This window comes from Lutjanus erythropterus, chromosome 10 (genome assembly GCF_056507025.1).
Source record: "Lutjanus erythropterus isolate fLutEry1 chromosome 10, fLutEry1.hap2, whole genome shotgun sequence".
Classification (NCBI taxonomy): domain Eukaryota; kingdom Metazoa; phylum Chordata; class Actinopteri; order Lutjaniformes; family Lutjanidae; genus Lutjanus; species Lutjanus erythropterus.
The window spans coordinates 16,790,498-16,817,500 of record NC_139326.1 but is presented as its reverse complement, the minus strand read 5'-3'; the positions used below and the strand labels follow the sequence as shown (position 1 = coordinate 16,817,500).

Sequence of the window (27,003 nt, the reverse complement as noted above, 5' to 3'; positions counted from 1 at the left end):
CGTTCTCTTCAGTATAGTCGAACTAGATGGCACTCAGTAGTCAGTGCATCAGTGTGTCTCCGTCTAGAAATCATAGGTTTGTTACTCAAAATAATCCACAGACCTTGTCAGCAGTTTAATGTAGGAACTACTGACTATCACTGTATCACTGAGCACTCATGGACAAGAGGCTTGTGCTGATGACAGCGTGGAGTGCTCCATTAATTTAGTGCTCCATGTCCGAACTGTAACATCTATTACTTTAATGTGGCACTTTTTTGGCAATTTTTTTGTAACCTTTGTGTGTCTCCATTGTGTACTGTTCAAATATAAAAAAGAAAACAATTATTTTGTATTTAAAATGTGGCAAAGAATTAAAAAGATGTGCAAAAAACAAATGGATCGGTTTCAGAATTAGAACATCTTCATGTTCTTTTATGAGACTTTAATTTCCAAAGGATTTCCTACAAAGTTTCTAGTAATAATGACATAATTCGGTACAAATAATAGTGGATGCAGAAGCTCTGAGAAGGTTATAGTTAGGAACGGTATAGTTAACAGTTTATTGTGCTGAGTTTGGGAGCAATTGATGATTTACAGAGGAATTTCCTTGAAAGAATTTCTCAAGTTAGAGTTAAGTCAAAGACTCTAAGCAATTAAAAATCTGGACTCTGCCAAGTCCCTAGCTATAATTTAACCCATATAACCCAGTTCATTTAAGGACATGTCCTAAGAAATTATTAAAAGCTGCTTACGATGTAAAATGAAAATGCCACCACCAATCAGGTGAAGGGTAACAGCAGACACTTACATGAATTCAATAAATATTTGTAACAAGGGTCAAGAGACAACTTTGGCTGTGTCCAAAATCATTAACTCATTCACTACTCCCTCCTCATTATCTCATTTCAATCAGGAGAGACGTCATTCTGAGGTATGAAATATGTTTTTTGACGTGCACAATCAGGATGAGAAATGTGGAAAGTCTTTTAGCAGTTAGACCCCATAATGACGTCGTCGTGTAAAAGGGAATAGTGAGCCACACCACACAGACGCCATGTGCTTGTTAACTAATTAATTCATGTGCTTGGGGTGCTCAGCCAGACACAGACTGTGCCTCATCATGTAAATTTAAAATGAAAACGACTAAAACAAGTACAAAAACAAGTTGATGAAAAGTGTAACTAGACTGTATTATAGTTTGTTTCTTAAATTTCTCTGCTGTATTTGCGTGTAAACAGCAGTAAACAACTTAACAAAACTGTTTGATGGGTCAGACTTGGATAAAAACAGGATGCACAAGGAGGAAGGGCAGTTTAAAAGGTGCCCAACTAAGACAATGAAAATGGATGCTAATATGAAACAAAGGGAACCTAGACTTCAGAGAGCGTGAATTAGGGAACCAACAGAGAAAAGTCACGGTGTCAGCAGACAAGAGCGTAGGCGCTATGTTCAATCAAGTCCCAAAAAACAGTGAATAATGTGCACCTAATGGAAACTGAAGGCGGAAGTGCGTACGAGTTGACGCCTGTAGACCCTGAAACGATGTCAAGGGTAGAAATGTTGATGTGAGTTCTCAGAAGAGCCCAGAGGGGGAGAGTGTAACATTCCCCCCCAAGGCCACAAGTTAGAATAATGAACAGAGGGCTGCTGCTGACACTGTATACCCCACACATTTAAAGCCGCCATTCATCTCTGGTACAGGTTGAGATAAATGACAGAAACGTGTGACCTCCTCTACTTCAGAAAAACCTGCTGTACTTGTTGCAGTTCAGCCGTAGGTTTTAACATGTGAGAGATGCGAGCAAAACAGTGTAGAGTCACAGCTTTCTTGCTAAACGTAGGCCTATCTTGAGGATTTTCCCTGAATTTATCGAACGTTAAAGCAAAAAGTGAGTCTGGAAAGTCCTTTCTCTTTAATCTTTGACTGTTTGTACATGTAGGAAAAAGAAATCTACTTTATCAGACAACTTTGGCCCAGCTCTAAGGCCTATTACTGAATGCTTAGTCATAGTTAAAAAGCAATTTCTTCTCTGTAAACCATATTCAATCCAGCGTTGGCAGAAGTAGTCACAGCTTTAAAAATAAAATGACATTTTTATTATTAGCTAAATGTGCTTGAAGTATTAAAAGTGAGAGTGGCCCCAGTGACTGATCTATTTTAATATATGACATTATTACATTGATTCTGATGCATTAGTGTTAAAGTAGGATTTTACTGTTGTCGCTGAGGCCAACCACAAACTTTTCTCTTCTTTGTGAAGAGGTCACAAGGCAAAAAGGTTGAACAGTGGCAGATTCAGTGTGTCTTGTACAAGGTAGGGCACCAGTGTGGTCCTTTTATAGATTGCATTTGTTTTATTGTACATCAGCTACTACAAGTCTGTAATAAAACACACAGGGAGCTATTTAATCATTTAAATGGATGAAGAAGCCAAAAATTTTCTAGTATGTGGAGCAGCCTATACAGCGCTGCAATGTGTTTTGCCCACTGGAAGGGTACCTTAAAGGGTGTGCCTTTTGACTGTATCACCTTCTGCAAGGTGATACAGTCGGCAGATGAGATTCGGTAGAGAGAAAATAGTTCCTACATGAAACTGCTCACAACAAGTGTAGTGTTATCTACTCCTACTGCATTCAAGAGAAGGCAATCATCCATACTGCTGACATCTCCAAACTCTGCAACAGACAACAAAACAAAACAGATGGATATATAGCATTACGGGCCAGAGGAAAAATGTGTATTTTTGATTTTGGGGTGAACTGGGGTGAAGAAGGAGAAGAAGAAAGAAAGAAAGGCCTGTTATCTTAGCTTAACATAAAGACTGGAAAAAGTAGGAAACTGCTAGCCAGCAACCCAAAAGGTCACTATTTAACAAGTTATATCTTGTTTGTGTATTTCATAAAACAAAAAAAATCCACTGGTTGCCTGGTTACCTCATGTGGCATCAAAACTCAAGCCTTATATCCAGTTTTTATGCAAAGCTCGGCTAAGCTAAGATACTTCTGACTGAAGCCTCATATTTATCACATAGATGTGAGAGATTAATCAGATCTCCTCATCTATCTATCTCATCTAAGTAAAGAAAATAATAACATACTGTACGTTGTGACTGCAGCCTAATCATTCTCTGCTTCCCACCACAGCCACACCACGTTCTGGTTTGGTTATGTTAGTCTATCTTCATGCTTTGTCTTGCCTGACAACACCCACACCCACCATCTTCACTCAAATTCATCACGCACCTTCGGTTTATGGATTTCCAAACACCATGTTGTGAGTATTTAATCTGGCATTTTAATTTGGTCCAATTTGGTTTAATTTGATAATAATTTCTGTTCTCTGTTATCCCTAGTGTGTCTCCATTGTGCTGTGGCGACTTAAGCCAGGTCTTAATACCTGTGAATGGACAAAAACAAGAAGAAGCTCTTCAAATCAAAAAGCGAACAATTATTTTGTATTTGAAATGTGGCAAATAATGAGAAAGATGTGCAAAAACTGATTGCTTTCATTATTGTCTTCTTCGTTCTTTCACGAGTCTGTAATTTTCAGACTTCCTACAAAGTTCCTAATAAATAATTTGATAATTTGATACAATAAAAAGTGGAAACAGAAGCTCTGAGACAGCTTTAGTTAGGAACACTTTATTGTGCTGAGTTTAGGATCGATTGTTGACTTCTAGAGGAGTTTCTTTGTAAGATTTGCTTTGAATTAGTTTGTTTTGTCCACTGAAAGGGCACTGTTTGCCACATTTTGTGCAGTAGAAGGGCATCCCAGAGGGCACTTCACGTTCTGTGCACTGGAAGGTCATTTTCTACCATGAGGGTATCCCAGAGGGCGTTTTTGTATTGTTGTTTTCAATAAGGGGGCACCAAAATCTGACAAGTAACTGCCAAGTAAAAGTAGTAAAGTGAGTGAAACTTGAAATATGCTGATATTCCTCCAAGAGTAAAACATACGGACACAACTTTGGCCTTCCACCTAATTATTAGTCAAGCAGGAGTTTGTTTTCTCCAGAAACATGACAAGCAGAAAATATGAGTCACAGTAACTTGCGCCAGATATGGAAGCAAAGAGAGGCCATAATAATGCATTTTATAAGCAACTGAATAAGTAATTGAAAACAAAAAGTTTAAATTTAAAGCAGTAGTAGGAACTATGTCCATTTGCTTTCTTTCAGGGAGCGAGTTGAGAAGATCAACACCGCTCTCATGTTTTTAAGGTGATTGGCAGTAGAATCAGAATCTGAGTCTGGTTTGTTGCCAAGTAGCTTTTCACAATCAAGGATTTTGCCATAGTGTTTTGATGCATAATAATAAAAACAGCAGAAAGAAAGAAAGACCTGTAAGCTTAGTATGAAGAAAAGTTGGAAACTGCTAGCCTTCCAGTACCCAAAAGTTTACTATTTAACAAGTTATATGTGAGTTATACGTGCAACTTCAAGTTTAGTAATTTGAAAAACATTTTCAGTGTAGCCTACAGAAATTAAGATAGAAAGCTCAAAAAAGTCAGATTAAATTCAGGTTAATTTACCTAATGTATCTTACTAATATACACTTGTTGTATATGTTTCATCTGGATTATCAGTTTTATTATCACAAACTGATTTATATTTATTTCTCCAGCAGTTTAAACAAAAGACAGCAGACAACCATTTGAACTTTGCACTTGACTGCAACTTTTATTTTTTTGCAAATACACTAGAAATGTTTACAAAAGCACTGTAGAAACATCTGTGCAGTGTAAATTATCAAAACTAAAAATGGATATTACTTTGAATTCATTTTGCACCTAACATGACAAGCAGGATTGTCATTTTCAGCAGCAAAACAAATTAGTATATCTCAAGAGGAAATGTCTGTTAGTGACTTCGAAACATCGAAATGGGGAGATGCGGTTGTTACACCAAAAGCAAATTAAGGAGAAAAATAATAATAATAATAATAATAAAAGGATGGTATGGCACAAGTGCTCATCCCTGATGGAGGGCTTCATTCATCTAGATAGTTAACACAGCATCAATGCCTTACTTTACTCAGTCTTCAAGATAATCAGCCTTCCAGTAAAAAAAAAAAAAAATCACTCCAGTTTTACAGAAATGGTGCACTGGCTCTATAAACACAAATTTACTCACACAAGTTCTCATACTCATCCAACATAAACAATCTTAAACCATTCATGAACAATCTTTACAGACATTTTACAGGGTTCTGGCAGCACCCAGTGTGGCATACTGGTCCATTACTGGTCCATCTTTTAAACTTTTTTGTATTTTGAAAAACAAGGACTTGATCAAAAATTAAATGTGCTGAATAAAAAAAAAAAAAAAAAAAAAATCACACTACAGAAAAAAAAGGAAATACTTTTGTCTATACAATTGAAACAAAAAAAAAATATACATAAATATTGTGTGGCCCCTTACAAAACATCCACAATTTATTTCATACAGTTTGGTATTGCTTTGTCTTACATAATACTGAGATCTGCTCACAGAGAGCATTGATTACTTTTGTTTGCTCTTGCACTTGGTGACAAAAAAAGCAATACCCATCAGACTACCAACTTGTGAAATTTCTCCTTTTTTTAAAACATTTGCCTAGATGTAAAAAAGGCACATACACATATCTGTTCACACTGCTGCAAATACTTCACATAAGTGGTGGCACGATTAAAAAAAAAAAAAAAAAGAAAAGAAAAAAGTAGGCGATGGTTTTGTGGCACGGCCGTTATCACAGAGGAGAGTAAACACGGCGCTGGGGCAGATCTATGTGGGTTATCTTTGGTCAAGCAGGGACGAGCCAATGGGCTTGTGAGATTGGGCTCAAAGGTCAGGTGTAGTAGAAGTCAGATGGCGGAGGAGTGATGGCTCAGGTGTGTGTTTGAACGGACACTGTAAAAGCAACACACACGGCTCTCAAGCGGGATTAAGGTCTTTCAGGCTCAAGTCAAGAATTTTAAAAAGGTGGATAAGGATGGAGTTTGCACATGGTGGTAGCAGCTTACATGTAGGTGGTGATAAAAAGGCCTTTAGTGAATTGATTTAACTTTAAAAAGGACTACTTTACTCTCCACCACAGTGTTATTCGTCCCAGTATCAGACTCCTGACACCAATCTCAGATGGTACTGAAGCAGCTCGCCCTTTTTGTGCACCTCCAGCAAACTCTCAAGTTTACTAACCCTATAATATAGTGTGATATGGTCAGATCATCTGCTAATAGAGTGGTTAAATGTGATAATGTGATAAAAAAATGTTGCTAGTGATAACTGTAATTGCTAATTCCAATAAATGGCAGCAAGCTTTGGGCTTTGTATCTTGTGCTCAGGTGTCAAATAAGGGTTGGCAACACAGAAGGCCTTCAAGATTTGAAGAAGAAGGTGCCCCTGTGGATCAATCTGAAACTGAATATGAGCACAATATGGTAAATACCACGTATACAAATACAAGTCCATAGGTTATGGCATTTTTAGCAGCAATAACAAATACAAAAGTATATCAAAAGAAGACACTCCATGTGCTGAAAAGCAAGAAACACAGAGGCATGGATGTTTGAGTGGACATCCTTCATCATGACCAAATACTAGTGAGGACAAACAATTGAAATGTGTTGAACATAATGGACCACCTGCATTGAAATGACCAGGACAAAAAGAAAAACCCACAAACAATGAAAATACACAGGGCACAATTTCCAGGCAAAGTGCAGGGAATTCTCCATGTTGACAGTATTATGGCCTTAAATTCACTTCCCATTACCACTGGGTTTGACAGGTGACGAGACAAGTGTGGTGGACAGAGAAATGAACACACGACACGAAACATAAGACAAACAGTGATTCAAGTGCTGTGTGCTGCGGTTTTGCCTGAATGCCTACAGCTCCTTGGCAAACTGAATGACTGCACAGCGGCAAGTGGTGCACAGGGCTCCCTCAAAACCCAATGATTCCACTTTTTTTTTTTTTCTTTTTGTTAAATAGTCACGGCACTTGTCAGTGTCTTTGACAGATCAGCTGTAAATATATATATAATAACAGGACAAAAAACACCTGGTAGCCTTGTGTGAGGACTGGTTTTAGCAATCCAAATTGTGCTTTCTCTAATAAGTAACAGTGTAGACGTGCAGGAGCGGTTGACACCAGAGCAAAGTTAGTGTCTTTCAGCACACCCAGGAGGACTGCTTGCTGGATTTTGGTCAGAGGTATCTCAACATTTCCCCTTTACATATGTACAACAACGACAAAAGAGATATTCCAGCTTATTTGAACAATGTATGAACATAAAGAACACACTGAACCACTGTAAGGCAGAAAGCAGGTTCAAGTCTCCCTTGTAAGTTCTGTGGGTGTTTTTTCCTTTTTGTTTTGAATGCGTGATGATGAAGCCTAAAAGGTACAACTTTATGAAGCTACCGTTTGCATTCCTAACAAATTTGCAGCTAACTAGTCATCATCTTAAGGAATGATAACTTGGAAATCTAGCTGAGGTCTCTGAATCTTTTTTTTTAAAATTAGTGTTCTGGAAAAGAAGGTAATGATGGCAAAAACGAGGAGAGGAGGGGGGGCAAAATCACAAGTATTCCAGGTGTCACACTACACTGTGCCTGCATCAAGAAAAACAGTTGCCCATTGTCCATCAAAACAGGACACTCAAGTGTAAGAAGTGCACACACACGTTCACTAACTGATACTGGAAGTGCATTGTGTGTGTGCGTACGTGTGTGAATGTGTGTGTGTGTGTGTGTGTGGGTGGGTGCACTAATTCATCTTAGGAAAAAAAAGGCAAAAAATACTATAAATAGTTTGGCTCAGTCTGTTTTTTCTTCTTCTTCTGTTTCTTTTTTTTCATACAAAAAGGATATGCTGAGTTCAGTTTTGTTAGCAAAATCATTTTATCTTCCTCTGAGCCTGCAGGAGCTCAGAGAGTTTTGTCCTAAGGATTCGGTTTACGGGGGCTTTTTTTTAAAAAAAAATCTGTTGGCTCAAAGTGTTCTCCTCACACAACACTGACGGAGAGGAAAAGAGCAAGAATACGATGGTAACAACACCCACTGTTGTTCAGATGAATACTAAACACTCTCTTTGAGCCACATCGGTCAGCAGAGTCTACTCCGAAGATCATGCATCTGTGTGCAACAGCGACACCTATGCTACCGTGTTCCCTCAGGAGATTTGCGGAAAAAAGGCGTGTCCCAGCCGGGCCCGTCCAGATTCCCTTCATCTTTAGGAGCCAACCAGGACGGAAATGAGGAATAGAGTGTGGGAGTTTGTTTGTGTTGCAGTACGGCAGGCAGTGAGGGCCATGCTCAGCAGGTAGAGTAGAGGAGGACAGACAGTCATAAGGGGGCTCAGTGAGAGGAGCAATGTCTTTGTTGACTAAACATTTACTGGGGCTTTTGTCCCACCCCTTTCCCTATCCTCCCCACCCCCCCCAAAAAATAAGTGACTGTGTATGTAAACCCCCCATGGTAATGTAACACCCATGTGCTGCTCCCTCAGCCCCCTTCCTGAGCTCCACACTTGGGGAGGGGATTCTCGATCAACACTTCTGCGCCTCCACTGGAGACATGGCAATGTAGGAGCCGTTCCTCACTGGCTGGTTGGCAGGCGTTTCTGACGGCTCGTCGGGTTTGTCGCTGACCTGCGTGTACGCCGTGTCATCTTTCACCGTCTGAACGGGAAGAGTCGGGAGGACAGAAGGCGTTAGTACAAACCATCGAAGTGGCAGGACATCCAAATATTCTTTCATTCTTAACACTGACATTAAAATGGAGATAAATGTTCTGACTGAAATGTCCACAGTGAACCACATCAATCTAAATATGCACCAGTTATGACAACAACCACCACAGAAAACATTAACTTAAAAATAAACATATTACACAGTGAGGTGAGAACTCAAATGCAATATAATGTCCCATAAAATAATTAAAAATGATGATAAAAGATGATGAATAATATAAATTAAAAAGGAGAATAGCAAACAAGGCAAAAATTAAGACTTACAGGAAAAGAATGAAAAGCTTCAGTAAAATCAATACGTTTTACTTCATTCTAAAACAGAAAAGGAAAAAAAGGGGGGTTACAGAAAATTAAAATTAGAACATGGTTAATACAACACTTTTTCACATTGCAATTACGCATATTTTAAACATTATCTCAATGCTGAGCTAAAAGTTTAAACTTTAATGCATGTTTGCATGAGAAAGGAATAGTGTGACATTTTGAGAAATACATTTACTCGCTTTCTTGCCGAGCGTTAGAAAAGAAGATTTATATAACTCTCATGTCTGTAAGCTGAATATGAAGGTGCAGTTGGTTAGCTTAGCTTAGCACAAAGACTGGAAACCAGGGCAAACAGCTAGCATAGCTCAGTCCAAAGTCCAAAACCCACAGCCTCTAAAGCTCTCTAATTTAACACATCATATCTTGTTTAATTTGTACAAAAAGTGTAAAAACAGCTATTTCTGTTGCTTAAGATAGCTGTTTTTGCCTGTCTTTATGCTAAGCTATGCTACCTGTCACTTAGCTGTAACTTCATATGTAATTCAAAGTACTTTTTTGATACCACATATTTAAAACAATAAAATGTCTGTTAATTATGCATTCAGTAGTATAGAAAGTACGATTAAAACGATTAAGAAATTATCCAAATCCTGACCCAAAACCTCAGTTCAGTACAGTCTTTATTATCTTGCCTGACTTGGCTTGCAGCAGAACCAGATGTTGTTAAGTAAGTTTTGCTGCAACAGTGCTGTGTAAAAAAAAAAAAAAAAGAAAAATATCATCTATTTTGTGTGACTGGGAATTATTTTTGGCCATGGTATTGAAAGAGGTATAGAGTATTGTTTTTTTTATTTTTAATTATGGCTCTTCCTGAGGTTTATTCTATTTTTTGGGTCTAAAGTGTTGCATACTGTGCAGATTGTAAAGCTCCTGAGGTGAACTGTGTTGTGCTGTTGGGCTAAACAAATAAAATCTGCATTGACTTCTAGTATTGTATTGGAGTTTAAAAAATTATGTCATTGTGACAGCATTATTAGACACAAGAGATCTTCTCATCTAATTCTCAGCAAAAAAAAGTGAATAGTATAAAGTATAATATCAAACTATTCCTTGTACAATCTCTCTGGACAGTGAATAACCTCAACCACAGTCATCTGTAATCTGAGGGCACTGAGGCCAGGGTTCAGATCAACAATCCTGCACTAGTAGAGATAAGAGGTGAACATGCTCTGTACATCAGTCTCGGGGCTTCTCTAGTTCAATGCACTCTGTTACCCAATAGTGCTCAAACCAGCTTATAGCTACACTAACCAGAAGGGAAACTTAGACGTTTCCTTCCTGAAAACAAGGATTCATTGACACAAAGATGCACCGACTGTTAGAAAACATTCAGCGAGGGAAAAAAAAACACCATTTGATGCGGAATTGAGGAAAACTGCTCATGCTGACTTTGCTGCGCAGGAATCATGCAATGTGTTAGTTAACATGCTCGGGGTTAAACCTGCAGTAGCTCAGGAAACTGTTAAACCATGCAAATACAAAAAAAACACACTCTCATTGACCGTGACATATTACCACTGTCTATATCTAGTATCACTCTTGTGTAATCTGCGAGCTAATGTCAGTGGGTAGCACACACTTTTCAAACCGGGGTAACTGTGTGGATTAATACTACACAATAACGATCCACAGCAACAGAGGTAAGTTCTTACCTTCTTCTGGCGGTTTCGGCAGAACAAGACGACGAGCACCAGCAGTAAGATGATGCCCATCCCCACGATGAGCAAAGGGAAGTTTGACACAAGAGTCACGATGAGGAGCAGCGTCCTCATCTGGGATGCTGAGTTATCGTCAATAGTGGCCGTCTACAGTTGAGAAGAGAGATGATTATTGATTTGCGTTTCACTTATGAGGGCAGATTTGTGTCGGACTGCACTAAATGAGATGCTCACCTCATTGACGAACATGATGGGGAAAATGGTTTCGTTGATTAACTTGGTTTTGCTGCAGGACGGAAAGAGACAGACAGAGAGAGACACGGAGGTCAGGGAGGACATCTGGCTCAACATGTGGCCAAAATGAGGACAGAGTGTGACAACGGCAAAGTGGGTCACCAGTTCATCAAAGTTCGACTTACGGGAAGCCTTGGACTCTCTTCAGGATGATATTGAGCTGAGCTCTCTTGCAGGCACGAATGGGAACACCTGTGGTCTAAAAAAATAGATAGGTTTCAGTTAATCTTTCTGCAGCTGAGAAACTTTTTCATTTCCTATCCTTTCCCCTTCCTATTCCTTTCCTCTTATTCTTTTCACATATTGGAAGAAAACAGCTGGCTCAACCATTAAAATCTGGCTCCATGATTTAATAAAGTTATCTGTATTTGAACCAAACGATTTAATAGAAATATCTTCATTTGCTCCCATGCCATATCACGTTTTTGTCTTTTGTTGTTGAGTGCTGTATGACAGAAGAGAATGTATGTACAATCTCATATAAACAGATATATATTTATATTTGTCATGCAACTCTGTAACTTTTTAAATCCAGTTACTGGTGACCAAATCCCTAATCTCTTTGCATGCATGTTTTTATTTGTTTCTTTGTATATAAAAAAAATCTCTTTTTATCTTCAGCTGAGCATTGCTTATGTTAAAATTCACATTTTGTGAAGCATTTTCTCTTAAATGACGAAAGTTGATGAAAATAACAAAAAAAACACAAGGAGCTATTACTACGAATCAGAACAACTCATTCTCATTTGGATAAATAAAGTCATAAACCAATACATCAAGGTTTGGCACAGACTCCCACACATGATCTTAAATGTTCACCATACCGGTTGGAGGTCGAGGTACGTCTCGTGTTCGTCCTTATTGGGGTTGAGCCCCTCAACAGCGTTGATGTACTTCGGGTCGGCTTGATAAAAGTGGGGGAAAGACACCACGATGGGAGCACCTTGAAGGAAACAAAACAAACACAAGCGTCAGGCACTATTTGTGTCCTGAGATGACTCAGTCTAAACAACAAGGGCTGAAAAACGATGAAAGAAGAAACTTGAGATAAGATAAGAGCTACTTGGTGTTTTGTAGAGATATAGGTAGATATATGAAGGAATATCTGTAGCTGATATGGTGCTGCAGATAGCATAAGGAATGTGTCTCACGTTGTACTGCAATAATTAGCTCACACAGCAATGACAACAGTGCTCCTGTAGCACTTATCACACCTGTCTTTACCTTTCCTTTGAATATATATATTTGATGCTTATCATAATTTTACTCTTAGTGGAGTTAAAGCTATATTTACATTACTTCTATATCCTCTTGTATGTTCACTGCACAAATTCAAAAAGAGAACATTTCAAAAGTCCAATTTACATAACAGAAAGGCCTTATTATGAAGGATACAAGATACTATCATGGCCACAATGCATTTTGTGTAAATCTTGTCAAAACAAAAATGACATCATTAAAAAGTCAACTAAAAATATTACCTTTGTATTACAGATTATTCTCAAATACAAACTCCTTACAACACTTTACACTAGGAAGTTAAATACAAAGTGAAAACTGTCCTCAACAACACTAAGATCACAAAAAACCCCACACTAACATTGATTAGAACTGCAATTATTTTTTTCCTTGATTTTTTATTAATTGTTTAGTCTATTAAATACCGGAAAATAGTGAAAAATGTCCCCCACACTTTCCCAGATAATGTCTTGTTTTGTCTAATCAACTGCCACAACAGAAAAGACATTCAGTCTCCAATGATTTTAAAGAACAGAAAAGCAGCAAATCCTCATTTTACAGGTTATATTATTCATTCTGTATAAGTATGAAAGTCCAAATGCTGTTTCAAATCCTTCTTCACACTGCCAGGAACAGAATTATGGGGGGAAAATGCTGAAACCTTAATTTATTTCAAACATATTCAATCTAAAAATGCTGTAATCAGCCTAAAGAACATTGGTGCTGTTGATAAACCTGACACAGCTGAAAGGAAATTGTGGTTTTCAGTAACATATTTTTTCTTTTGCATTGCATGTAGATGTTTGTGGGAGAAAAAAAGCAGCTATGGCAGCATTTAAATGATTTTTTTGTGGTTTAAGCTCTTAAAAAAAAAAAAAGAAACAGGCAGTTTCAGAATGACACCACTTGGCACATGACAACAGGGCTTGGTCTTGATTGGCTCTCCATCTAGCATCACATAAATTCATCCAATCAGGCGTGTTTGCCTCTTATGAGTCAGAGAAGCTGATGTAGACACCCAATCACATTGTAGCATAGCAGGAGTTAAATCAGCTTCAACATTTTCTGAAATTATTCAATACATGTAGTGTTTTGAGACAGCTTAAGACTCATTATGTTGGAATAAAACTGCAAAAAAATAATTATCTTAAGATTTTAAGTAAATAAAGTGCGTGTAAATTCTGGGGCTACAGTAGCAGATCTGTCAGTGATACACTGTCTTCATGTGTCAGGTTCAGCGAGGATTGTCTTATCAGAGCAATCACACGCCACTCGATGACCACCATAAAGAACTTCAATGGCCTCCACACACAGTCAGCACAGTTAATCATTGGACCATGTATTGAGTAAAATCTGCTCAAACAGTGGGAGTGTCAGACACCAGGCAGAGGACATGGTCACTGACTGAAAGGACATTTTTGGGGGTAGAGATGGGGGCAGGGGCGGACTGTGTCACAGGGCTGGTTTAGAATCATCAAAAGGAAGTGGGTCACACTCCATGGCAACTGCGGGGGAAATGGGGCAGTCCCTTACCTTCTCGACAAACGCTGACTTTAAGCACCCCGGTGCCGAGACAGTCTCCAGCTGGCACACAGAAGCCCTCGTTAGTGGGGTTGTCTTTGGGGCTCATGAGGACGTCACTAGGGGGTGCAAAGCGGTACGCCTGGATGCCTTTCACTTCTACGTCTTCCACATAGGCTAGATGAATAGACCTAAGAGAGAAAAAGAAAACAAGCTCAGTGCCTGCTTTAGGGAATCATAAAGTAAGAACTCAAATAAGCATTAACAAGAAATTGTCAAGGAAGAGCTTAAGAGCCATCAAGAAGAAGGAAATGGCAGACAGTCAGTGCTATAAAAGGAATAGGTGGTATTCGCTTCCTGTATAATCATTTCTTAAAGCCTCCCAAGTATGAGCTGGTCACATTCTTGGACTTTTCCCACGTGTGTTGTAAGTCTATCTTCAGCCTTATCAGAAGTTGTAATAACCACAAACTCAAGTCTTTATCAGTGGATGTGTAAGCATGTTGTGTATGACTCAGCCGCAGCTTCCTCACTTCAATATCACTGGACATTCCTGTTCCCGCCCTGTCAGGATGCTGTGACTGTAAACAAACTTATAGCCACATAAGCAACACGTGCATACCTGCAGAGATCAGCAGCGAAGATGTAAAGCAACTCATTCCTGTTAATCAGAGGGTGGAAGACTGCGCCGTCTGTACCGTTGATCATGTTGCTCTGATTGGAAGACCACCACGACATCTCCCTGTTGATTAAGAAAAAAAGGTTTTTAGTGTTATTTTCATTTTATGCTATACAGTTCAAAGGAAATACTGTACTTTTTACATCACTATATTTATTTGACACCTAAAGTTACTAATTCCTTTTTTTCCCAATAAAAGAAGCTCTAGTTAGCCGTTTTTAAAAGTCCTTTACTTAACTCTTCAAGGGTGAAAGGGGTAACTCATCCAATATTTCACAAAAAAGGAAAGACTCAGTCCAAAGTCCATACAATGAAGACATTATTCATTCTTTGACCCTGCGGAGGGGCCTGACCTGTAGGTTGAGAACCACTGGACTACATAACCTATGCTAACAACTGATTACTGAGTCTCATTCCCAGGTTGTGAGATACTGATTTTATGTGAACCTGACAATCAACTGTCGTACTGATTGTGAGAGAGCCAAGAGGAGGAGCAGACGTCTAGTTTTCCCTCAGACCACTTTAAGTTCAATATGCTTTAAGGTCATTATGGAACTTTTGCACAATGACAACAAATAGCTGCCTTGCTAGCTTTAAGAAATATTTGAAAGTACTTGGAGTATTTTTAAACTGCTGTGTTAGTACTTTTATTAAAGTAAAGGATCTGAATACTTGTGCCAGTGTTGAAATCTACCTACAAGTGCTGATTAGATTCAAAGTACAAAGTCATTTTGGATATCCAAACATTAATTTTGCAACTGTGTTCCAACTAAAACCAGAGCGCAGAAGCCCTATTGACTCTAAAGAACAGGCTGTGTAACAAGACATATATAATTATATATGAATATCACGACTGGGAAGAAGTTGAGGCCATGTGCTGAAGAATGTTTCCTGTGACTGGGGAACACAGGAAAAGGTAGAAGGATCTGTTTTTTCACAGACACTTGACACTGTCTGAATGGAGTGTTTACCTCAGGCCGTTCCATGTGTCAATCTTGCCATAATCCAAGTAGTTCTCCTCGCCGGTGTGGAACACAAACTCTCCTTCATGGGTGCCATTTTTCTGTGGAAAACAAGTCAAGGCACGAGGTTCAGACAGCTCAGCTGTGATAGAGAACTTTTCAGGATACATTTAAGAGGTAGTGAGTCAGATACAGTGTTTAGGTCTGTTGACAAAGGACCATGGGAATAGTGAAAGAAATGCTGCTTTGTATCAGTCATTATCATGCCACTTAAAGTGTTCTCAGCAGACTCCCACACCAAAAGGCATGAGTAATCGATTGAAGAACATAAAAACTATGGTTTAATTGGAGGGTGTTTTTACATAAACAGTTTTGATGTCAGTCAAAAATATATCTTGATATTTTAGAGGGTGCCTTTATTTTTACGATTATTTTCACTGTCAATTAATCTGCTTATCATCTTTGAGAATAACCCATTTTTCTCTAGAAAATATCTCAGTATAGTGAAAAATGCCATTTTATATTTCTAGTTTCTACAATCTGATCTCATCAAACTGTTTGTTTTAGTCAACCAACAGTCCAAATCCCGCAGATATTCAGTTGAATATCAAATATAACAAAGAAAAACATCTATATCTCATGTTTAAGAGGCTGCAGGCAGTGAAATAAAAGGTAATTTTCTGTTCATCAACTTATTGACTAAGAGCTCCCTTAAGCTGCCCAAAATGCTGCCCTCAGGATCACAAGGCTAGTGTTGTCACCAAGTTGCAGACGTTGCTATGTAAACAGGAAGTTCAAGCATCTTACATCAGCATATGCCTAATCTCACTTCTCTTTGATGATACTACCACAGACTCCTTCACTCGTCAGTTGACCTACCCTAACAACCAACATGCAAGAGCTCACCTCAGGTGTTTGAACTACAATAATGTCAAACTTGCCTCTAAGATTAGACTCAGAACACCATCAATCTTACCTTCCACATCAGCCCAAAATATTCGTCCACATCAGGCTTCATGGAGTGGATTTTTGAGAGAAGAGGGTCTTTGAAGCCCCACAGAACCTCGTGAACAGTGCGGGTCATGAACACGTCGACGCCCAGACTGTTCATGTACATAGAAACCAAAGTTCGCACGAAGAAGGAGTAGGAGTTCATCTCATTCATCACCGCCTGATGACACAAGACAATGAAAGTCAAAAAGAGAGACTCCCATCAGACCCAATTCAATTTCTGTCTTTTTGGGTCATTTAAGTTAACTTTAGTTTGTTGGTCTTGGCATCACATAAGTGAGTTTATATGTTCAAGAAATAAAAATGTCACAACAAAACCAAGAGGACAATGGCTTGGGGTTTGTTAGGGGAATGATAGCATATGGGAGACAATCAAATGACTTTATGACAAGTCATAATAACACACACTTATCCTGTACAGACACCACGTCTTACCACAAAAGGGATGTTGACAGTCCTGACAATGTCAACCTCGGGGTCACCGGCTGACTTCTCGGGCACAAACACAAACGTTTTAGGATTTAGGGCGTAAATCTTGGTGCCGTTCTCCAGGAAAGTCACGTTTTCCCGCGGCCTGTATTCCCTGGTGTGGAAAGGACATCGGTCAGTTGGTCCAGATGTCTTTTGTTTTGATTTCACACTGAACTAACAAAATAATTCCAGATGTACCAGATGGAGGGCAGCCTTCCGCACACAGGACTTTAACCAGCATATATTAGTACACACATTTCAAGCTGCAGCTCTCCATATCAAACCTACCTGTAAGTATAGGGTCCGATTTGTTTAACAGCTGCCTTCCCGCCTGCCAAGAACACCTCCGGATTGGTCACATTGAAGAAGTAATACTCCATATAAACAGGTGGAGGGGGATTCTTCCATGACTCAAACACTTGGCTCTTCTCTGTCAATGTAATTTCCTATCAACAAAAGAGGAAAACACAAATTCAGATTGAGAGACTATGACATAAAGCATGCAGATTTCACACTTCCACTCAAAGCTCTTTGCTGCTCTGAACAAGTGCCATCTGAGAGCACACATGGCACTTTTCTGCAAGGAGCCGGTGCCGGGGCCAAGACCCCGAAACCCAGAGGGAGACAGCGAAAAGTCCTTCATAGCTGAAAAAAACGTCAGGACAGGCAGAAAATTTTCTGCAGCCAGTCTCTGACCTCAGCAAGCCTGACTGTGGGGTACTAGTCAGCCCACACAACCCCGCAACGTGTTGTGGTAATTAGACAATATACGTCTCTGCAGCATTAGCAGTACATGTGGGATGCCGGGTGAGTTTTTGTCATCACACCACGCAAGCCAAAGCACCACCAAAAAGTAGAGGATAGTTTTGGTTTCACACGTTTTCACTATGATCATGTGGACAAAAAACAAGCCTGAAAATTGAAGTCTGTGGTTAGTGTGTGACATAAGCCTGGTTGCCACATGTCTGAACATGAGCAACAGTAACCTTCAACTCGACCACTCAACTGAAGGAGACAACAGCCAGTATCTTGATTGAACTTAAGGTGTTTGTGTGCTAGGAAAAATAAATAAGCAAGCCTTTTCCACACTTAGAGGATAAGTTAGGAAAGGAGAAATGACCCATTTCCTCTTGTTTCCTTTTTAATGTTGAGCTCCTGAAAACTCTCAGTCCCCAGAGTATAGCAAGGTGCACTTGAGAGAGGCTCTTACGTTTTCTGAAGTCACAGGGACTTACCGTTGAGAAATATAGCATAGGGTGTGGCAGGCACTTCCTGTTTGGGTTATAACTTCCGACCTTCAAACATGTTTTGCTCTATAGAATTGTTTCTACAGGTTTTGTTTGCTGCTTTATAAAAAAAAAACATATTAGAGGGGTCAACCAAGATAGATTTACCAGACCAGATTTAATCTTTTACTCTTATATCATTTAGATATATTATAAAAATGATTTGAGAGGTTTAGGGTTTAGTAGTCTCTTATTGTTTAGGCTGTCCTAGAGACTAAAATAATGTCTTCAAATGTCTCCAACCAACAGACCAAAAACCAAAGATATTCAGATTGAAAAGCAGCAAATATTCACATTGGAGAAGACTATTGGAATATTTTTAAGTTAATTTATTTTCAATAAAACAATGAATTAACTGACTGTTTGCAGCTCTAGAGGGATTTGCTTTTGTGTTCAGCATCTTTACAAGTGAATAATAATCACTTGACGTCACAGCTGCTAACTTCTCCCATAAAATGTGCTCAGAAACAGAGAAGACGCACTTAAGAGGAAGTTGAGGTATTTAAGTATTGTGATTCTCCTGAGTCTTGATCATTCTGCCTCTTAATTAAGAGCTCAAGTGAAACCAGGTAATGCAGTAGAAGCATTATAACCATCAAGAGCTGTCAGTGCACTGCAGGTCACTGTAGGAAAAAAAAAAACATGCCAAACCAGCAGCAACGACCTAATTTGTTCCCTTTTGGAAACAAAATGCAAACTGTCTGCTCTGGCTTGACAAACTAACGAGTGACTGTGGCCTGAATCTGTGTTTGCCAACCTTGAACAAAGGTCTTTCCAAAGGCCTTCATTAAAGTTATATGAACATCATTTATCTCCCAGAAAAACCTTGATCTATCACAAAAAAAAAAGAAAAATCACACAAGTGAGGGCCAAAGTGGAGAGGTTCGTCAGTGTAATGATAATACAGGTTGAACAAGTTTGAAAGACTCAAACTAAACAGTGACGGCAACATTAGCAGAACCTTAGTCAAACAACTTTGGGAAATGCTGAGGTGTGGCGTGACAAGATCCTGCTTTGAACGGCACACGGAATACAGTTAAAAGGGAAAAATACACAATTAAAACAAGCAATTCTTTACGAAGTGCCTCCTGTGTCGACAATTATGTGTGTCATTGGCACATTTTGAGCTAAAACGCGTTATGGTTTACCAGCATGACCTTGCTGTTGAGCACTTTAAGCCCAATCAGTCATACTACCTTGAAAAGTCTCCTCTCCTTAACAGAGCTGAGAGGAGTGGCACCAGTGGGTGTTTTTCTTTTTTGCTGCGTCGTCTGAGCAGAATGACTTGGAACAGGCCGAAGCTGGAACAACAACAAGGCACTACGAGGTTGCTCCCAGGCAAAAATTATGCCCTCGAGGCAAACAAGTCTGTCAAATTCCTTGCAAGGCTCATGCGCTTGCCTCCCTCCACACCCAGCTCAATAGATATACGGAGTCTGTGTCCTGGAGGTAGGTTTTTACTTGTCCCAAACAACTAGGCTACATTATTATTAAAGACTGAGAGCCACATTCGAACATCAGATTAGGTAGATTTTTGGAGTCAGTTCAGCATGTCCGGGCCCGTCTAATTCAATGGGCAGACTGTGGCAAAAGAGGATTAGCTATGCTGTCATTTCATGTAATCGCCAGCCACATCAGAATTATGTCCCCCCGTTGATGAACTTTGACTAACTCCTTTAATTTGGATCCCCTGGGATGCTGCCGTGAGTCGGAATGAGAGACAAATGAGACCCAGACTTATATTTAACCCCAGGAGGGGGAAATCATGTCAGTGAGGCAGCTGTTAGTGAGTCCCCTACTTGGACAAACAGCTTGTCGAGATTTTCTGGCTTTTTCTTCTTCTTAAGGAGAGGGTGGAAACTGACTTTGTGAAGAAACAGAGAGATTTTAAAGTACAGATAACAAGTTGCACAGAGCATCCCGCACAGTGATTCATGTCAGAGAAAGGAATGTGAGGTATTTAAACGGGTCTGCATGGTGGGATAGGATAGGGTGTCAGCTGCCAACAACCCCACCCCATCTGGCTGCCACCACATCACCCCTACATGCCTTAAAATACAGAAACACGCAGACATTTGTCGTTTCAGTCTGAACAAACACTAAATGACCCATCAGAACCACTGCACAAGAGAGTTGTCACAATTTTAAACTTCAATACGTGACTAAAAGAAAAGTCTTTGGTGCACAAAATAAGATGATTTTTTTTTTAAATTAACAACTTAAACAACAACAGAAAAGGTCACTGAACACTGTCTGGTTTTGCTGAAAGGCAAATCTTAAGTATGACAATAAAGACTGATCTGAACTGATGTCTTCAATGAGCATTGAATCATTTCTTATAGCTAAGGTACTTTTTATACTAATGAACAGATATCGTATTGAACCTGTGGTATTGAAAAAGTAACGATACTTTGGACTATCCTAACCTACATGGACTACAAGACATTAACAAGTAGAATTCTGTCTTTTCACTTTGAACCAACATTAATGATCTCCCCTCTTTAGAAATATAGACATATCACTACAGAAATCCAGTGATTAAGTCACAGTTTAACAGTCCTGCACATTTCTGTATACATCAATTCCCACGTCAGAAATAAATGTTTAGCCTGACAGTGTGTGCTGTTAAATCATTACAAAAAGTCAGCTTGTTCACTTAAATAAAGCCTCTATGTTGGTTAACTTACTGATACAGAATTCTGCTTAAGACAGACGAAGAGCTGCTCAAGAAACACTTCTCAAATTATCATTTATCTGTCTTTAAAGAAACAGAGGGATGTGCCGATCAAATTAATGCAGATCAGTCTGACTTATTCAAGTTGGGTGCTGGATTTTCTGAAGGATGGATAAGAGCCACTCATCCTCCATGTATAACTTAATGTAGATCCAGCGCTGGAAGTCCCTGACTCCCCTGTCCACTCACCCAGCCTCCCTTCCCCCATTCCTCAAGACCTGGACACCTCCCCCCTGCCCAGCGCGTCCCTGCTGGCTGAGATTTCTACTATTACTACCGTAAGTAACCCGCCTCAAAATAGACAGCCACGGACAAGTCAGTAAATTAAGCCTGCACCACCAGAAATGTGTCACCGGGTCATGCGCAAGTACAGTGCTGCCGGCGTACCAAAAATGCCGTGGTATCAGTCAAGAGAAACAACATATCATGCATTTCCCCCCATTTTTCCACTGTCCAGTCCTTCTAATAAAAAGCTAATTGAATCATGTGATGACTGGTCAAATCGTGTAAACACTGTAGATCCGTAAAGGAATGTTAAAGGTTTGTCAAAATGGCATAAAAATGAGGTAAGGTCATGACAAACTGAAAGTCACACAATCGTTGTTCACCTGGTGGGAGTTACAGGGGATTTCTATCCAACAGCTCTGCGTGTATTAACAACACACACGTTGATGATCTGTCTTACTGCAAGCTTGGACAAAACCCCAAAACTGCACAAGCATGTAATGGGACTTACACGCTGCACAGCCCCGGGTCGTGTGGATTCATTCTGGGTTCATCCCGCTAGCTCCATGGAGGGCGTTCAGAATTCAGCAAAATATAAATGACACACGATAAAATAAAAAGATTTTACACAAACACACTGGATGATCCTGTGACCCTGCATGTAGTACCAGTGAGATGCTGAATGCGCATGATTGGTCACACTGCAGATGAAACATTTAAACCCCTCAAGTGTGACAGATGGGAGAAAACCAATCCAACCATTACGATTTAAACGTTAAGATGGTTCAACTCACCTTTTTTAGCCGGCTGTGGATCATTGTTTGGAAGACTTGAGCCACGACCAGGGCGATCCCCACTATGAGGAGGTGAGCGCACACGATCCCGGTGGCGTAAATGGCACAGGATCTCCGAGTCATGATGCCGGGCGGATGTCTCTGTCCTCTCGGGGCTGATAAAACTTCACTGAAGTCGTTGATAACTTCCCACCCAGAAGAATTTAACCAGAGATAGCGAAGGTGTGGGATCGCGAAACAGCCTCGGACCCGTCTTCTCCTGAGCAGCAGCAGCAGCAGCAGCAGCTGGGATTTAAACTTCTCTCTTCACCGACCCGGGGTGCTCTCTCCGGCGAAGCTGGGAGGATATAAAAAATACTGAGTATTAAAAAATGTTGGCACTTTTCATCAGAAAAATCACCTCAGGAGAAGGAAGGACTGTGCTTCTCGGAGGCGGTAGTGAAATGAAACGGCAGCTCTCAGCACATCGGGACGTAGAAGCAGAGCTGTGTCCACCTCCTCCCCTTCCTCTACGCATTAATGAACTCGGTCAGGCGAAAAGCGTCGTTTTGGGGAGGCTGCATGGGCGGTGGGTGTGTAAGAAGAAAAAAAAACTAAAGAAAAAACAGTGATGGAGCTTTGCTTACATGGCTGATGTCACCATTTCAAACAATATTACCGTGCTGACACAAAATAATATTTTACATTTATTTCCATTTATGTGCGTTTTTCGCACAATTGGTTGTTTTTGGGGGGTTTGAATAACGTTAAACAGCTTGATTCGGTGTTTTTACACTTTTGCTTTACTGGTGTGATCATATTTGAAGTTAGTGGCATGTATATACTTGCAATACGGCTGTCAGGATTATGAATGAATTAGCAGGAGCGTGCTCATGTTCTACATGGACGCGCGGGTGGTAGTATCCACCTAATGAGCTTACCAGGAGTGTGTTGATGCACATGTTCAGGGAAATGCTTTAATATGTCAGAATAACATTAAAACTTAAGCATCATCTGCTCCATTCACAACACACACAGAGAAATGTGAAGGCAGCGCACATCCGTTACCTTTTATAAAGATTCCGCTATATCGCCTCATCGAGTCTCCTTAAATAAGCACAGCGTGGACATGAATAATGTGCCATTCAAGCAACCAACGATCGTTGACGCCAGTCCTTTGTCCGACCAGCTCGAACGCTCATTGGCTGCAGCTCTCCCGGACCACCGTTCGAAGACCACCCACTCCGCGCGCTGATTGGTCAGAGCCTGGTGAGTGTGATGTTGAATTTGATCGACTGATTTCGAGGCGGGGCTCCTATAAAGGAGGAACCGGCGGCGTGATGCTGGCCACTGACAAGAAGTGGATGTTGAGCGGCTGCTGCGGAGCCTTCTCACACCACAGATGATGTTATAGTGGAATTTCTGAAACATGCGGATGATAAATGACTTGCATTACGGTCATCACGGGTATACGACCACTAAATATTGAGTAACATGAATTATATGAGCACAAAAGCCCTCTCCTTAAAGAAAAATGTCACTGCAGAGTTGAAAAAATTCAGTTTAACTTCAGACAAGGTGTTGGACTTACTTCAGTGGATTTACACACATGCCTGCATGCAAAACTCATCTAATGCAGTAACATGCATGCATTTTGTCTTTTTGTGTGAGTTTTTCACACTGGATTGAAGCAAGCAATTCAGTTGGAAAAAGGTGATGTCATGTATTAAACAACATTCAAATCAAAACGTGATCAGTAGAGAGGGGATGTCTGCAAATTTTGCAAGTTCACGGTCAACTGAATAACAATTAAGGACTGTATTGTTGATAAAATGGAATTTAGCCTTGAGACAAGGTGTTGGAGAAACAGATTTCTCACTGAAATGCATGTTTTCATCCATAAAACCTACATTTAAGTGGACGCATGCTAAAGTCCTTGCATAAACAGGATGTTAGAGCAACATGGATGGGTTGTATGAAGCGAAAGTTGACATTTCTTGTTTGAAAGTTACAGAACTCAGTTAAAAGCAGGATTGCCTGATGGTGTTTTTTGTTCCTGAACATTAAATATTGCGTATCTGACCTCCAAAAGCAGTCCCATGTTAATCAATTACATGACAGCAACATTTTGAGAAAGGCCCTTCTTCTGAGAAGTGGCGCCCTATGAACAGAACATTTTTATGTCAAAGTTACAACAGTTTCAGTTGTTTTACAAGACAGATTTTAATTTAGGCTATTTCCTGTCTTGATCGAGCTTTTCTCACTGCTTTGAAGCAAACAGTTTGGTTGGAAAAAGGTGGTGTTATGCATAGTTGTGGGGATGTTTGCAAATTTTACCAGTCCGTTGGTAATTAAATAGCCACACCATTCGGATAAAACAGATTAGCTGAGTATTTGAGTGTCAAACTATTGATGAATAACAACTACGGATATTCATTATGTAGGAGTAGCACAGGGCCTTTTACATGTTTGTGCTGAGGGGCCAATTGTCTAATAATCCATCCATGTGCAGCAATGATCAAATACATATGTGAATGCTGTAGGTATTGAACTGAAAATTAAGCTTGAACATTGACTCTGACCATACTGTATGTTTGCTGCTGCTATGGTGAAAACAGCTCCTTATATACAAATATATGTTACTATTTCAGTGAAAACAGAGATGGTGTGAATTCTTAATGTACCATGCATAGGGAAAAAAAGCAATCCATCAGTTTCAGCACAGCAAACAGATCTGTGCTATGCAGCATTTGGCTGCTGGTTGGAGAGTTTTCACAGAGCTTTAGGCCAGTGAACATTGATTTTTTATCAAATTCATCTGTGTTCATTTTTCGCTATGATTTGGTCCTAGCAGCAGCAGGAACTCTAGTGCAGTGATAATTTGATCGCAAAGGCAAATGCCAAAAGTAAAGAAAAAAAAAGAAAAAAGAAAGAAACGTAACATCAAAATCTAATGTTGCACCAATGGGCTTGGAGCCACTGAAGCCACTTTGACACAGCAGTGGAAAAATTCACTTGAACATCGGCCTGTGCAGTCTAATGCATGCTGAAGTTAAAGATGTTTCACACCTCTAAATGCCATCACTTCTTCATTGTCAAGCTCATGAATGGGTTTACCAGAATTTGGGCCGAAACACAATCACATTTTGATGTCAAAAAAGGTCAAACATTCCGCTGGGATTCTTCGATGCCTTTTGAATTCTGTGGCATTCAAACCATCTAACCGGTAACGCTGAAACAGGACACTGGGAATTGTGAGCCACCACCATCCTTATTTACAGTCAACACCGGCTGCTTATCTCAAGAGCATGCTTTTGCTCAGAATGATAGTGGACAAGATGCCAGTTCAGATACCAGGTCATTCAGTGAAATGAGAAGGCTGGCTCAAACTGCCTCCACTCCCCAGCTAAACTGCAGGGTTCCTACACATTTTACATTTCAAAATTCCAGACTTTTCCAGACTTCCGGGTAAATTTTACAGAGCATATGAGTGTATGTGCTATTATGGTGCAGAATAATTGCAAGAAGATTGTAGTTAAGCTGCTCAAATAAATCAATTAGGCCGTAAGCATATGAAAAGGTGAACGACACACACACACACCTTTGCTATTGATTAAGACTCAGAGTTCATCAAAGTTGAACTACATGTGAAGAAAGGACGCAAGTTCACACATGCCAGACTGTGCCGCTACTCCTACACAGAAAGTGGGACACTGTAGTGTAAGTACACTAGCTGGTGCAAACCTTAACATATTGAATAAATAATATTATTTGAAAAAAGTTAAATAAATTAATTTTCAAAGCATCTGTGCAGCCTTTTTATTCACTGCATAACTTATAAATGTTCAGACAAGCTTAATATTTGGTTATTTGTGATCTTGTGTACAGTATACAGCATATACAATAGAAAGATACTGCTGCATTTTTTCTCAAACTAATTTTGTCTTTTGATGTCCAGATATGGAACAGTAATAAGGCACTTGGGGAAGCTGTGCGTAGAAGTGTGCATTTAGTCGCATGCCACAGTGCTTTTGACGATATCAACAAAATTCTGAATTATATATTTTAGAAAACAGAATAGGGGCAATAGTCTGGATACACAAATATTTTTCCATTCTCTCTTTTCTTTTTTCCATACTTATCCAGACCTGGAAATTGCTAAAATCAAATTCCATACTTCTCCATACTGAGTAGCTGTAACCAGTCATTTGCAGATTCACCGGGCTCACTGACTGGGCTTTATTTGGTGTTTGGGTGGTGGCCAACATGTTCAGATACATCCTGCCCTAAAATGCTTTATGTGCAGTAATGGACGGACTGAAAGGTGAGCACGGTCATGCAGCCGCTTCTTTCATAATCCATTCATAAATAAAGTAGGACAAAAGACTACAAATTTTCCTTGGGAAGAGATATACATCATTTTGTTTGATGTTGCTAACTGGAAGGAACTGGCTGGGCTGGACTCTTAACATTAATGTAATTGAGTGTTACCGCATTGTACTAAGCCGTATGGCAATCCCAGAGGATGGGGGCTGCAGGAGGGGGGCGGCATCTGTTCAAACAAGAGAAGTAAAAAATGCTAAAGAAAATCATCAGGGGGGAAGCATAACAGTCAAGTAATGCAGCAACATTGTTTCTGCCAAAAGAAAGGGTGGGAGGGTGAAGTGGGGTAAAACAGTTCAACCTTTGTAATGGTCTCTTTTTATGTTTGGTCAGCAGAGCGACACTGATTTTTTTTTTCTCATTTTTTGTTGTTGGACTTGTTGGACGCTAAGACACCCAGCTTTGAAGGCCTACACAAAGCTATTTGATGACTGCAGATTGTCTTTTATGCGTGATGTACAGCATCATAAAAAGGGGTTAATGATGAGAATAAGGCAATCATTCATACATAACACAACAAGGAGACTTTTATCTAGAGGCTAAATAATTTTGGACAAGTTCTTCGAATTGATGTCCGTTTTCCCAACAAATCATTCATTGTGTTTGGACCCCACCAAAAAACTTGCACCAATAGCTTTTGGTCTGCACTTTGAAGACACGGCGAAAGTGCAAATCTGGCTCAACAGCACGCACATTTATATGGACACAGATGACCATTCATGAGTT

The 27,003-nt window shown here is 39.8% G+C and overlaps 1 protein-coding gene across 2 annotated transcripts; it reads right to left on the bottom strand.

The window, feature by feature from the left end:
• Positions 1-4,634: 4,634 nt before the first annotated feature.
• On the bottom strand, positions 4,635-22,180 carry scarb2a (scavenger receptor class B, member 2a). Of its 2 annotated transcripts, XM_084728423.1 has the most exons (13): positions 21,916-22,180; positions 17,165-17,322; positions 16,841-16,988; positions 16,371-16,565; positions 15,404-15,495; positions 14,376-14,495; positions 13,766-13,944; positions 11,818-11,936; positions 11,119-11,192; positions 10,934-10,985; positions 10,694-10,846; positions 8,982-9,029; positions 4,635-8,646 (listed from the first exon to the last, which is right to left on the bottom strand). In XM_084728423.1, exons 1-13 carry the CDS (start codon positions 22,036-22,038, stop codon positions 8,515-8,517), a joined length of 1,593 nt encoding a protein of 530 aa, XP_084584549.1. In that variant the 5' UTR covers positions 22,039-22,180; the 3' UTR covers positions 4,635-8,514. The 2 variants fall into 2 exon arrangements, with proteins under 2 accessions (XP_084584549.1, XP_084584550.1); XM_084728424.1 differs by lacking the exon at positions 8,982-9,029.
• Positions 22,181-27,003: the final 4,823 nt, after the last annotated feature.